Source organism: Palaemon carinicauda, chromosome 39, assembly GCF_036898095.1.
Source record: "Palaemon carinicauda isolate YSFRI2023 chromosome 39, ASM3689809v2, whole genome shotgun sequence".
NCBI classification, from domain to species: domain Eukaryota; kingdom Metazoa; phylum Arthropoda; class Malacostraca; order Decapoda; family Palaemonidae; genus Palaemon; species Palaemon carinicauda.
This window is the reverse complement of record NC_090763.1, coordinates 20761935-20776776: the sequence shown is the minus strand read 5'-3', so window position 1 is coordinate 20776776 and position 14842 is coordinate 20761935. Positions and strand designations below refer to the sequence as shown.

Genomic DNA, 14842 nt, shown 5'->3' with positions numbered 1-14842 from the left:
ATATATATATGTATATATATATATATATATATATATATATGTATATATATATATATATATATATATATATATATATATATATACATATATATATATATATATATGTATATATATATATATATATATGTATATATATATATATATATATATATATATATATACATACTGTATATATATTCTATATATATATATATATATATATATATATATATATACATACTGTATATATATTCTATATATATATATATATATATATATATATATGTATATATACATATATGTATATATATACATACTTACATACATACATACATATATATATGTATGTATATATATATACAGTAGACCCTTGGGGTACGGCGTCCCCAGCTTACGTTTTTTCAGGTTACGGTGTGGAATAAGATGTTTTTTCGTCCCCTCGTTACTACATTTTTCCCCACCTTACGGCATCGAATTCCAAAACTCAAACTTTGCGGTTTTTATGCGTACGACTGTGCGAGTCACTAGCTTACCACCACGCTCATACGTCACTGCATACGTCACCAAGAAGCTGGTCGGCTATTGGTCGGCGTCACGGCGTCACTAAGATGCCGATACGCTATTGGCCGAAATCCCTCCTACAATGCCTGAGAGAGATGCTGCCTCTCTCTCTCTCTTTGTTATACCCGCGCTCAGTTCAGAATCTCGTGTGCGTTTCATAAAGACTTGATCTCGTGTGAGTGCTTGCGATATAGTATTTTTGTGCATTTTAGTGCTTAATTCCAACATTAATTCGTTAGCCATGGGTCCCAAGATTACTAATGATGTTAAAGGGAGAAGTAAGAAGATGATTACTATGGAAATGAAGCTGGAGATCTTAAAGAAATATGAAGAAGGCATGTGCATCGTTACCCTCGCTAGTATGTATGGCCGTAACCAGTCTACGATTGGTAGAATCATCAAGAACAAGGAAGCCATTAAAGCAAGTAAGTCTTCTAAAGGCATGACTGTCCTTGCCAGTGGAAGGACCTCAATCAACGACGAGATGGAGAGACTCCTTTTACTATGGATTAAAGAGAAGGAAATCGCTGGTGATACACTCACGCAATCGGTAATTTCGCATGAGGCGAGCGCCATCTTGGCTGATCTCGTGGAAGCCCAGAGAAACGGCGCAGACGAAGGAACGTTGCAGCAAGCCCCCCAAGAGTTCAAGGCTTCTCATTGGTGGTTTGATCGGTTTAGGAAAAGACCTGGTATTCACTCAGCCGTCAGGCATGGAGAGGCGGCCAGTTTTGACAAGAAAGCCGCAGAAGAATTCCTCAAGAAGTTTGAGAAAGTAATTTCCAGAGAAGGCTACATTCCTCAGCAAGTGTTTAACTGTGATGAAATTGGCCTTTTCTGGAAGAAAATGCCCCGCCGTACATATATCACAGCTGAAGAAAGGAAACTTCCAGGCCATAAACCGATGAAGGACAGACTTACCCTCGCATTTTGTGCAAATGCCAGTGGCGACTTGAAAATTAAGCCCCTACTGGTATACCACTCAGAGAATCCTCATGCCTTCAAGGCACAAAATATCACGAAGGAGAGGCTCTCGGTATTTTGGAAGTCTAATGCCAAGGCCTGGGTCACGAGGACCATATTTATTGAGTGGGTAAACGTCTGCTTCGGTCCTGCTGTCAAGAACTTTTTAGAAGAGAACAATCTTCCTCTCAAATGTCTCCAGGTACTGGACAATGCCCCTGCTCACCCTCCTGGCCTCGAGGACATCATTCATCCTGACTTCTCCTTCATCAAGGTTCACTATCTGCCACCGAACACCACCCCTCTCCTCCAGCCTATGGACCAGCAAGTGATTGCCAACTTTAAGAAGCTTTACACGAAGCATCTGTTCAAAAGATGCTTCGAAGTGACCGAAAGCACTCAACTCACCCTCCATGAACTTTGGAAGGGGCATTTTGACATCGTTCAATGCCTGAAGATGATCGACAAAGCTTGGAATGAGGTTTCACGGTGCACCTTGAACTCCTCATGGAAGAAACTGTGGCCAGCTGTTGTGGCAGAACGAGACTTCGAAGGTTTCGATCCCTCAACCGAAGACGAGGCCATTAATGATCCTGCCCCTGAGGGTGATGTTGAGGAAATAATTTCAATCGGGAGGTCCATGGGGCTTGTTGTCGATGAGGCTGACGTCCATAACCTTATCGAGGAGCACAGGGAGGAGCTTACAACTGAAGACTTGAAGGAGTTGGAGGCAATGCAGTTGACCATCATTCAAGAAGAGCACAGCTCTAGTGGTGGCAAGGACGGGGGTGAGACTGAAGAAACGACATCGGCAGAAATAAGGGAAGCTATCGGTTGGTATGAAAACCTTACGAGTTTCATTGAAAAGAAACGCCCAGAAAAACTTCACACAAGTCGTCTTATGGAGAGTGTTAATGACAAGTGTATGAGTCATTTTTCAATATTAAACTTACCCGATGATCATATAGCTGTCAGCTCTGCTGCCCGACAGAAAAACCTACGGGCGGAATACGCCAGCGATCGCTATACAGGTGGGGGTGTACATCAACAGCGCCATCTGTCAAGTAGGTACTCAAGTACTCGATGTCAACACAGAATCAATTTTCTCTCTGTCGTGCCACTGGCAAGACCTACTAAATACGCTGTTACCAACTGGATTTGTTTTCACAACTATTTGGTGAAGTACACTATTTCAGTTTTGAGCTTTCGCTATGCAGGGGTTTTATCTTCATTTCAAAACTTGAACTCGTTTTGGATAGTTTTAATTATGGTGACAAAGAGAGTATGGACTCTCTTTCACTTTTAAATGGCCGACCCTTCCCTTAGACGGAAGTGTGTTTAGGTTTTTTAGTAATTTTGCTTAACACGTTATAGATCTATATTTTATATCTCTCCGCCTTTATTAGGCCTCTTCGATTAACTTTCCTTTTATTATAAACATATAAAAATAAATTTTTATGTTTTGTTTAGATGCGACCTTTCCTGATAGTAGGCGGTCCTGACTTGGAACCGAAGTTAATCAACGTTGAGCCCGTTATATCGTATTTAACCTTTAAAGAATTTAAAACTTTTTAAATTTAATGTTTTATGAAAGAATTTCTTTGATAGTCTCGTACTGTTTTCAAAGATGAACTAACGTTTAGTTTTTAGTCTACGCAGTTGTTGGCGTTCAGGACGTTCAACATGCGCTCTATCGTTACGATAGAGAGAGAGTGTATCACGGTTTCACTTTGCAGTAAGAGTAAACCGATTCTAGCGTTTCGTTCATTCTTTCTTAGCTTAAATGGTTTAAATTCTAAATTAAAGGAACTTTTTATTTGGAAAACCTTTCAGTTTTTTTCCTTTAGCAAATATCATGTTTTGACGATATATAATTGGGCTCTTCTCTCAGGTGCGAAATCTAGAGAGAAAGAGAGAGATAGAGACGGAGGGAGAGAGAGGAGAAAAAACGTTTCGTTCAAGCGGGTAACGTTGTTCTCGTTTTACTCTCCTCCCTAGTCGCTGTAGGGGAAGAAGGTAAAACGTTTCTAGGGTTTTATTCTTGTTCCCAGGCTATGTGCGGTGAGAGATTGTAAACGTAGTTTATTTGATCTAGTGTTTAGTCTCTTTCCCAACCACTGAATTCTTTATCTTTATATATGTTTTCTGTTGCATTATACGACTGTTTTCGCAATTACTACCTTTTAATGAAGGATAGGATTGCGTGTTTCAGGTAGAAATCAGTAAAAGTTTCGATTTCAGTGAAATAAGTGCAAAACAGAAAATCAAAGTGATAAAGTGATATGCGCAAAGTGTTACAGTGTTGCGTCCGAGGGTTCGTCTGTTCGTGCCTGTCGTTCACCTAGTCCGGGACCTCTTGCAAGCTCCCAAGCCCGGGGGAGAAGTAATGTCGAACGACTTATGGGTTCGTCAGGCCTTGATCAACGAACAGACGTTTTTCCCTCCGTGGTTTCGGGCGTATCTACCCAAGATCGCCCCACCCACACAAAGACGAGAGAGCCCATTTACTTCTCGTCTGTGGAAGAGGTTTCTCGTAAGAAACCTTGGACCAAGGTCTCGCAGCTTATTAAGTGCAAGTCGGTCCCTTCCGCGCAAGTCCAACGGCCCAGGTGTAGCCACTGGGTCAGTTCGGACTCGCTGCAGTCATCCGACGACTGCACACCTCCCAAGAGAGGCAAGGTGGTACCGCAACAGGCAGTAACTCCGTCTGTTGCCGCACCCGCTGTTTTAGACCCTCAGGCACAACGGACAGTAGCTCCGTCTGTTGCCGCTTTTGTAGACCCTAAGTGGTCTTTACTGCAGTCTATGCAGACTCAGTTAGCTGCGGTTATGCAGGAGTTTCGTGCGGAGAAGGTTAACGCTGCACCCGTTAGCCTACAACCTGCCACGGTTGTGCGCCCAGCTCACGCTGAGGCTGCCTGCTCCCACACTCCGACTGCGGAGAAGGTTGACGATGCACCCGTTTGCCTACAACCTGCCACGGTTGTGCGCCCAGCAGACGCTGCGGCTGCCTGCTCCCACACTCTGGCTGTGAGAGCTCCTCCACCCATGCGCAGTCGACCCTGCCAGACGCATGCTGACTCCCACAGACGCACGGAGCACTCCGTTGACGTGCATGTGCTACCACAACAACAGGAGGGTGGAGTTAAGCTGCCGTGTTTTGACACGGTGCGTCAGCCTCCGCAACCCACTGTGGTTACCGCCACTCGCCCGCAGCAGACTAGTCAGTCAGGAGTTGAGGCTTCCCCACACAGCTTTGGTTGTTGCCAGCTCACAGACTGTCAAGCAGTTACATAACGTTGCCTTCTGGTCTGCTACTTATGCACCAGTGCTGTATGTCCTCTTGTAACTGCTGCTCCTCGTTCGCCTCACGTCAGAACTTACACTAGGCCTAGCTACTTCGAAGCCGTTGTTGTTAAGCTAGTGCGCTCTCGCTCTCCTAGAGAGCGTTACGTCGGCTAGGCGACTGGTTTTTGCACCAGGAGGAGTTTTAGGGATACAGCCTTTTGATTTCCCTTCTTTTTTCTGGCTTATAGAGCGAGAGTCTGATAGGACACGAGAGAAGTTCTCAGCTTGGGAGTTCATGCCTCTGCCCAGGTAGACTTCTCAAGTCTGGTAGACTCGGCCAGGCGCATAGCCAGGAGACGCTCCAGTTGTTTACAGGTCAACTTCTCAACTTTTGTCGAGCCTTTGAAGTTTTGCTGTACTATTATGTCACACATAACAAGGCTTCCAGGGATGGTAAATGGCTCCGCTTCAGTCGCTAACCCCGTCTGTTGCCACACCTGCTCCCGTGGACCCTAATGGGCTTTGCTGCAAGACATGCAGTCCAAGCTTGTGTCCTTGATAGAGGACTGAATACGGAGAAGAACCTTCTGGCCAACAACCTTCCTACCGGTTGGTTGTGCGCCCTGTTGACGCTGAGGTATCTTACTCGCGTCCGCCAGTTGAGGTGGTTCCTCCACCGATGCGACCCAGTGTGGGTTGCCAGTCGCACGTTGACGTTAAGCGACGCTCGGAGGTGGTTGTTGACGTTCAGTGTGTCACTAGGAAGACGTTCAACAACCAGCAGAGGTGACTTGTTGTGACGCAGTGCGTCAACCTCAGCAACCCGGTAGGGTGTTGACTGCACAACCCAGACAGTCTAGACAGTTTCGGGTTGACGCTGTGCTTCCTCGCGTCCCCATGGTTGACAGTTCACAGACTGTGCAGCAGTACCATGATATTGCGTCCGGCTCCGTCACGCATCCACCAGTGCGACCGGATTCAGCGAGTCAGACGTTGCCCACTCCGTTGCCGTTTCCTCATCAGTTTCGGATGAGGAACCCTCTGATGAGGACGTTGCTGAACAAGACGATCAACCCCCAGCCCTGCTATCCATCCAGAAGATGTTGAAGAAGGAACGCTGCCCTGTCAGGCTGTGGATGAGTCTGGTTAGGACACTGTCATCCGTGGTTCAATTTGTGTCACTAGGAAGACTACACCTCCGTCCTCTTCTATACCATCTAGCTTTTCACTGGAAAAAGGACAAGACGCTAGAAGCGGTCTCGATCCCGGTTTCCGGAAAGATAAAGTCTGGTCTGACTTGATGAAAGGACTTTTTCAACCTTAGAAAGGGTCTTCCCCTGACTGTTCAGACTCCCAACCACGTTCTCTTCTCGGACGCATCGGACGTAGGCTGGGGTGCGACATTAGACGGTAGGGAATGCTCGGGATTATGGAACTCGAGTCAAAGGACAATGCATTTCAACTGCAAGAAGCTACTGGCAGTACGTCTGACCTGGAAAAGCTTCAGGTCTCTCCTTCAAGGCAAAGTGGTGGAGGTGAACTCGGACAACACACGGCTTTGACGTACATCTCCAAGCAAGGAGGGACCTACTCTCTGACATGGTACGAGATCGCAAGGGACCTCCTCACCTGGTCAACAGGTCTAGACTTTTCACTAGTAACGAGGTTCATCCAAGGCAACTTGAATGTCATAGCAGATTGTCTCAGTCGGAAGGGACAAATAATTCCAACAGAATGGACCCTCCAAAAGGATGTATGCAAGAGACTTTGGGCCACCTGGGGCCAGCCAACCATAGATCTCTTCGCAACCTCGATGACCAAGAGGCTCCCAATAGTTTGCTCACCTATCCCGGACCCAGCAGTAGTTCATATAGATGCCTTTCTACTAGATTGGTCACATCTAGATCTATTTGCATTCCCTCCGTTCAAGATTGTCAACAAGGTACTGCAGAAGTTCGCCTCTCACGAAGGGACAAGGTTGACGCTAGTTGCTTCCCTCTGGCCCGCGAGAGAATGACTCACCGAGGTACTTCGATGGCTAGTAGACGTTCCCAGAACACTTCCCCTAAGGGTGGACCTTCTACGTCAGCCACGCGTAAAGAAGGTACACCAAGGCCTCCATGCTCTTCGTCTGACTGCCTTCAGACTATCGAAAGACTCTCGAGAGCTAGAGGCTTTTCGAAGGAGGCAACCAGAGCGTTTGCTAGAGCAAGGAGAACATCCACCCTTAGAATCTACCAATCGAAGTGGGAAATCTTCCGAAACTGGTGCAAGTCAGTATCCGTATCCTCGACAGTACCTCTGTAACTCAAATAGCTGACTTTCTCTTATATCTGAGGAAAGAACGATCTCTTTCAGCTCCCACTATCAAGGGTTACAGAAGCATGTTGGCATCAGTCTTCCGTCACAGAGGCTTAGATCTTTCCAACAATAAAGATCTACAGGACCTCCTTAAGTCTTTTGAGACCACGAAGGAGCGTCGTTTGGTTACACCTGTTGGAATTTAAACGTGGTACTAAGATTCCTTATGTCAAACAGGTTCGAACCGCGTCAATCAGCCTCCCTGAAAGATCTCACCTTTAAGATTCTTTTCCTGATATGCTTAACCACAGCTAAAAGAGTCAGTGAGATTCATGCCTTCAGCAAGAACATCGGATTCTCATCCGAAACGGCTACATGTTCTACAACTTGGTTTTCTAGCCAAACACGAGCTGCCTTCTCGGCCTTGACCAATATCGATATTCCAAACTTATCGTATGGTTGGAAAGGAACTAGAAAGAGTATTATGTCCTGTAAGAGCTCTTAAGTTCTATTTAAAAACCTTTACGAGGCCCGTCTGAAGCTTTATGGTGTTCGGTTAAGAATCCATCTTTGCCTATGTCAGAGAATGCTTTATCCTATTTTATCAGACTGTTAATACGAGAAGCTCATTCCCATCTGAATGAGGAAGACCAAGCTTTGCTGAAGGTAAGGACACACGAAGTTAGAGCTGTCGCAACTTCCGTGGCCTTTAAACAAAATAGATCTCTGCAAAGTATATTCGACGCAACCTATTGGAAAAGCAAATCAGTGTTCGCGTCTTTTATCTTAAGAATGTCCAGTCTCTTTACGAGAACTGCTACACTCTGGGACCATTCGTAGCAACGAGTGCAGTAGTGGTCAGGGCTCGACCACTACAATTCCCTAATTCCATAACCTTTTTAATCTTTCTCTTGAAATGTTTTATTTTTGTTTTTGGGTTGTCCGGAAGGCTAAGAAGCCTTTCGCATCCTACTTGATTTGGCGGGTGGTCAAAGTCATTTCTTGAGAAGCGCCTAGATTAGAGGTTTTGATGAGGACCTTTAGTATGGGTTGCAACCCTTCATACTTCAGCTCCTAGGAGTCGCTCAGCATCCTATGAGGATCGCGAGGCTCAGTAAGGAAGACGTACTTAAAAAGGCAGAGTAATTGTTCAAGTCGACTTCCTTACCAGGTACTGTACTTACTTATTTTATGTTTGTTATTTTGAATAACTGCTAAAATGAAATACGGAATTTTTAGCTCATAATAATGTCAACATGTAATGCTGGTCTCTACCCACCCCCCTGGGTGTGAATCAGCTATATGATCATCGGGTAAGTTTAATATTGAAAAATGTTATTTTCATTAGTAAAATAAATTTTTGAATATACTTACCCGATGATCATAAATTAAAGGACCCACCCGTCCTCCCCAATAGAGACCCAGTGGACAGAGGAGAAAATTGGTTCTGTGTTGACATCGAGTACTTGAGTACCTACTTGACAGATGGCGCTGTTGATGTACACCCCCACCTGTATAGCGATCGCTGGCGTATTCCGCCAGTAGGTTTTTCTGTCGGGCAGCAGAGCTGACAGCTATATGATCATCGGGTAAGTATATTCAAAAATTTATTTTACTAATGAAAATAACATTTTAGAAATATGTTGAGGAATTGTCAGAACTGGCTTCTTTGGATAGATATTTCTCCAAAAGAGAAGTGTCAGAAAGCAAAGATGATATAAGTGATTCTATTAAAAAAGCTAAAAAGAGTAATTTTTTAAGATCTAAAAAAATAAAATCATAAAAAAAATTTCAAAAGACAAAAATAATAAAAAAAAAAAAAAAGGGATTTTGACGAAGGAAAAATCTATTTCTGGGGATCAAGGTTACATAATAACAACTAACATCACACAATAAAATAAGAAAAATAATAAATTTGATTGCTTTTTTCTTAGTAAAGTAACCAAGAACGAAGAATAACGACAACGTAACAAATAAACATAAAGATATAGTCTAAATCGAGCACCTTCCTGAGGTGTGATCATAACAATAACAAAGACTAAATCGCTATTCTTCGTAGGTCTAAATTGGACTTGCTAGCAAATAAATACCATAGTGAAAACCAATAATAAATAATGCCATAGTAAAAACCAATACTGTAATAAATAATGATAATAAAATTGGTCAAAAAACCGTAAGTGATATAATCTAGATGACAGAGTACCAGATGGGCAAAATTAACTTGAAAATCCACCTGAAGCGAACAACACCCAAAATGGCTGCCGGCACCGAGGCCGGCCAAACGCTTCCAAAACTAATATCCGCAATACTGGAAAAGGAACAAATGCCCGGTACTGAAATAAACTGTCAAAACAAACTATGGTACTTAACATTGGTAAAGGTGAAGTAGCAACGTCAGTCATGTTGAATAAACGACAATTACTTCCGAAAATCACTATACAAAAACTTATCAACTATGCGGGCAAGTCCAAAACAGAAGGATGACCTAGAAGGCGTTCGTGTGGGTGACGTGGCTTGGCCCAAGTGTGGTTTCTGGGGTCTTTGTTACGGCCCTTCCCTTTGATGGAGGAGTTATCTAAATGGAAGACAGCCTGTGAATAGTGGTTTTCACACGCCCCTAATGTATACACGACACTCACGAAGTGCTCGCGCGAGGGTTGTAACCTCTGCATTCCATGCTTTTAATTTTCTCTGGTATATTTGGAAGATTTATATCAGAAAAAGTACAAAGGAGGACTTTTTCACCAGCCGTCACAGGTCGACCCAGAAAGCATTTTAAATTTTAAGTGTTTAATAGTAAGAATAAATTTATTATTAAGTGTACACAACGTAATTAGCATTGATACGTTTTTATATCTACCATCTCCTCCCCCCTCTGCTTCCACCCTCTACCAGCTCGTCACGTCACTCCAAAGGTAAATAAAATTTAATTTTTCCTTTACAGTACTGTACAGTATATAATTTTCATTTATCTTGTAATGTTATTTAATTATATACTGTACAGTACATTTATATTATATATAAGTATACTGTAGTACAGTGCTTACTATACTATTTTGTTACATACTAATTTTCAATGTTTTTACCTGGGGTTTTGCACGCATTAGCTATTCTATAGCCCGCCATTCGACATTTTCACCATATGATACCAACTCCGAAACGGATTAATGTCGTATGGGGGGGCCTACTGTATATATATATATATATATATATATATATATATATATATATATATATATATATGTATATATATGTATATGTATATATATATATGTATATGTATATACACACACGCACGCACATATATGTACAGTACAGTAGTCGTCATAAAGACTTGTGCGTTTTGAAACCTGCAAATCTTTCTGCCGCGAATGTGTCGACACTATATGTATGGGGGACAAATTGACTAATTGGCAACTTAGGCAGTGCTTGAGTCACACTGATGATATCGCCACATTTTCGGCAGTGCTTTTTGTGGTTTTGTCAAGTGCGGATGCACGTGTTTTTCTGTTGCAGCAGGTCCCCTTTTGTATTCGACATTTTTTCTGTTTTGTGGTTGTGTTGCTGTTTGTAGCATGTCTACAGGATATACTTTTATTGAAAACAGAGTGCGTGTGATACAGCTTCACAAGGAAGGCTTAAAAACTAGTGCAATCAGTGCGAAGACCGGCGTAAAACAAAGAACAGTCCAGAACATTCTGAAAAAGTACCGGGAGAATGGAGGAAAGGAGGTCCCCAAGGCAGACACAAATCCTGGTAAACCACAGATTATCAGCCAGATCGGTTTAAGGGTTCTCGCTAGGGATATCGAGACTAATCCCACCCTTACAGCCCGTCAACTTAAGGCTGATAATCCAGAGGCTGTTGCTGGAGCGTGTGTTCGAACTGTTCAGCGATGCTTACAAGACCTACATTATTCGAAAGTGAAGGCCCGAAGGAAACCTCTTGTATCCGCCAAAGAAAAGAAGGATCGGCTTGCCTTTGCCAGTTCTTGCAAAGATTGGGACCTCAACAAGTGGAGGAAAGTGTTGTGGAGTGACGAGACATCTTTCTTAGTGGCGGACACAAAGGGAAAGCGTGTTTGGCGCAAGGCGACATCTGATCCTCTCGACCCTAAGTACCTCGCCACGAGTGTAAAGTTCAAGGCTTATGTTATGGTGTGGGGTTATTATGGGTATGAAGCAAGGGATCATTAGTTTTTTTTTACCTAAGAACGAGTCTGTGAATAAAGATTCCCACTACACCTTGCTGAACAAACATTTAAAGGACTATTTTGATAAAACTAATACGTGCTTGTTTCAGCAAGACGGCGCCCCTGCCCATACCGCCAAGCAAAACATTAATTGGCTGAAAGACTGAGGTATAGAGTTTATTAGTGACTGGCCAGGGAATTCTCCTGACATATCACCCATTGAAAATTTATGGGCCATAATGAAAAGACAATTATAAAACGTAGATACGTCTTCGATAGAGAAACTGACCACAGAGCTACAACATGCTTGGGACAACCTTGACCCAATCCTCCTAAAGACATTAGCCGACTCAGTCCCCAAGAGAATAAAGGAGGTCCGAAAACGTTGTGGCATTCCCTTCAAGTACTAGGGCAGGGGTTGGTGAGTGTTGACCATTAATTTCAATGTATTTACTCTATTCCTGAATGTTTTCCCCAGAGTAAACTATATTTTAACTGAAAATTTCCTGCCGTGCAAGTCTTTATGACGGCTACTTTATATATATATGGCGTCACAGGCCTCTTCCCAGAAATAGATTTTTCCTTCGTCAAAATCCCTTATATATATATATATATATATATATATATATATATATATATATATATATATATATATATATATATATATATATTAGTGTCTTTTTGTGATTGTAAAAGTGTCCTGAAGGCAGTATAATAAAAAAACTGAAGGCATTAAAGGAAATGATAATTTTGAAAAAAGTTACTATTGTTACTGAATCAAACCAAAAAATGTGCCGTTTTTATAGAGCATTTTAACAAATAACTGGGAGGATTAGTGGAATGATGTATTGTATGGAATAATAACCCATTTATGTAGGTTGAATCTAAGATAGTGTTGTGGTTGTCATCAGTTCAATAGGAAATACACATGAAGGTGGTGATATATGTGGAAGAATTGAGCTCACCCTCTTTACAAGTGATCAGTTTATGTATATACAGTACATATATATGTATATATATATATATATATATATATATATATATATATATATATATGTATATGTATATATATATATTCATTCTTACATATAACACTGTATATATATGATGGTTATTTTATATATTAGATACAAGGAAATGTTTAGACTAATATGGTGTGGATATGACCATAGAAATGGTGAAAGGGTAACTTGAGAGGCCAGCCAATTTAACCATTCTTATTTAGTGAAAGTTGTTTTTGCAGTTCAGAAAAAAGTATTCAAGTTATCCAATTTAGAGAGATTTGGAATTCAAGAAATGAAGTTGGTTTTATACAGTAACACATTTTTGTCTTTTGTGTGTGTGTTTTTTTTTTACCTCACAAGCTTTTCAAATACTTACAAAAGAGAATTAATGTTAAGATTAGAAATCATGAATATTTCTTAGATCATGCAATATTTTGTAGTATGCATTTGGAAGCGGACACAGTTTAGAAGGCGGGGGTGGTCGTTTGGAAGCAGTAGTACAACAGCTAAGAGAGGTGGTGGGACATCAGGTTCCTCGATCAACGCTCATCCAAATTACTTTGGCTGCTGACTATGACCTTAACCGAGCTCTGAATTTCTTCTTTGCATCGTCATCTTAGAGATAGAATTGCTTTTGATTATTTTTTTCATAGCTACAATTTTAATTATGTCGTGTTGAAATGACAGTCCTTGATAAGTGTTGCTTAAGTGTTCATATTTCAGTGACACAGGGTATTTTCATTGTTATTCCTCCATGGCATGAAACTGTTTTCTTGGAAATGCTGTTTCACATGGATGTAATCTTATTTAGATAACTTATGTTGCCTTTAAATGGAGTGTGTTTTTTACAGTCTATGTTGTTAGCCTTGCTTTTCACCTTGGAGATAATAAATATGCTATTTTACTTCTGCGAGTTGTAGGTTTTGCGAAAAGTTGTAGTTTTCTTTTGTATCATATACATATTGGTTATATTTTCTTCATTGTTGCTATGCTTGCTGTTGTAGCTTGAAAGTTTATCAAAGCAAGAGTAATACTGTAAAATATATCTATACTTTAGCTTTATTGCTAGTCATAGTTAACCGTTACTCTCTACTGCTCACATCATTCATCAAGGTGTGTGTATGTATTATTTAGGTCTTGAATATGTGATAATTGTTAACAATCACTTGTTAAGGGTGTTTCACCAATTATGACATTGAAATTGTATCACTTGTTCATATAATGACTTCCATTTAATGCATTAATAAAAAAAAGTTTATTAGTGCAATTCTATGATTATGTTTAATTATTATCATGCCCTACAGACCCATTGGTTTTTCTTTTTATGAACTTCGTTTTAATTATCAATTCTTTTACTTGAAAAATGATTGGATGAATGCATATATTTGTTCATCCTATTGATTTAAAACAAAATTAAAAGGATCTAACTGCAAATTCCATTAATGAATGTCCATTCATTCGGATACATGTTTATTTTACCTATGCTTCATTACCCAAGGTGTTAGTTTTAGCAGAGAATAGTTGTCAGTCTGTGTCAAAAGTCTTGGATCAACGTTTATGGTAAGTATCCCTCACTGAAAGAAGCCTTCTTACTCTGAACATTTAATACTGTAATGTCTTTGCTGCTCTGAGTGCCGCATGATACAGAACCATTGAGGATTAAGTTATGTAATGAAAGTAATGTCAATATATACCCATCTTTACCAATTTACACTGGAAAGGATAAGTCATAATACTGATATTTCTTCTGCCAGTGAAGTTGAAAGAATATTGTTGCCATTTGTGTGAGGCAGTTGGATTTCTAAAGGTTAGATGTACTGTACCTTTCTAGTTATGAAATTCTTAAGGAATTACTACAATTTAATTACTATCATTTGTATTTTGCTATTATAGAAGTCCCTAAGGCTATCCCTATGAGAATCAAGTACTTTGACTTGGTAGACTAGTTAAACTACCTACTATTAGAATGGTTTTGTTGAAGCAAAACCTATTTTGGCAGAGGTACTCCCAGAATATGAAATACAATATGATGTGATTACCAAGGAAAAATGGTTTCCCCCGCTCTAGGGTCAGTATATCAATGTAAAAAGCATGGACTCAGTGTGAACAAGGGAGACCCTCAGGTTCAGGCATTATTGAACTGGGTACAGCCCCTCCAATGCTGAAATCATCTGGCTATTGGTGATAACATCATCACCGAGAACTCTCACAACAGCTGGAGACAATACTACCTGTGCACCATCTTGTGCCCAGGCGCCATCTTCTAACTTGGTGAGAATCAATTGTACTGCTCCACTGCATGAGACTAGGGATAGAGGAGGTTCCTGGAGACCACACAGAACATCCTAAAAATAGGTTTTGTTCTATGTCAAAATCACTTTTTGTGAGGGGTTAATGTGCTTTGTGAGCTCCAAGGATTAATACCAGAGCAATAACTGAGTAAACTCTTGTACCATTGATGACAACTATTTACGCCTAGCAAACATCTTTAGTGTGTGTATAGATAAAAAGAAAACTTAACAAGATCCCACAGTTCTTTACTGAGTAAATACTC

The 14842-nt window shown here is 41.0% G+C and overlaps 1 protein-coding gene across 3 annotated transcripts in view; it reads left to right on the top strand.

The window, feature by feature from the left end:
- The window catches only part of LOC137631063 (uncharacterized), a 307769-nt gene that overhangs the window by 189412 nt on the left and 103515 nt on the right, over positions 1-14842 (top strand). The window contains exon 19 of one of the 3 annotated variants that reach the window (XM_068362666.1): positions 12729-13560. The exons of the other annotated variants lie outside the window; for them this stretch is intronic. Within the exon in view, the coding sequence (XP_068218767.1) occupies positions 12729-12908 (180 nt within the window). The 3' untranslated portion in view covers positions 12909-13560. Of the gene's footprint in view, positions 1-12728; positions 13561-14842 lie in introns of those variants that run through there. 3 annotated transcript variants of the gene reach the window in all.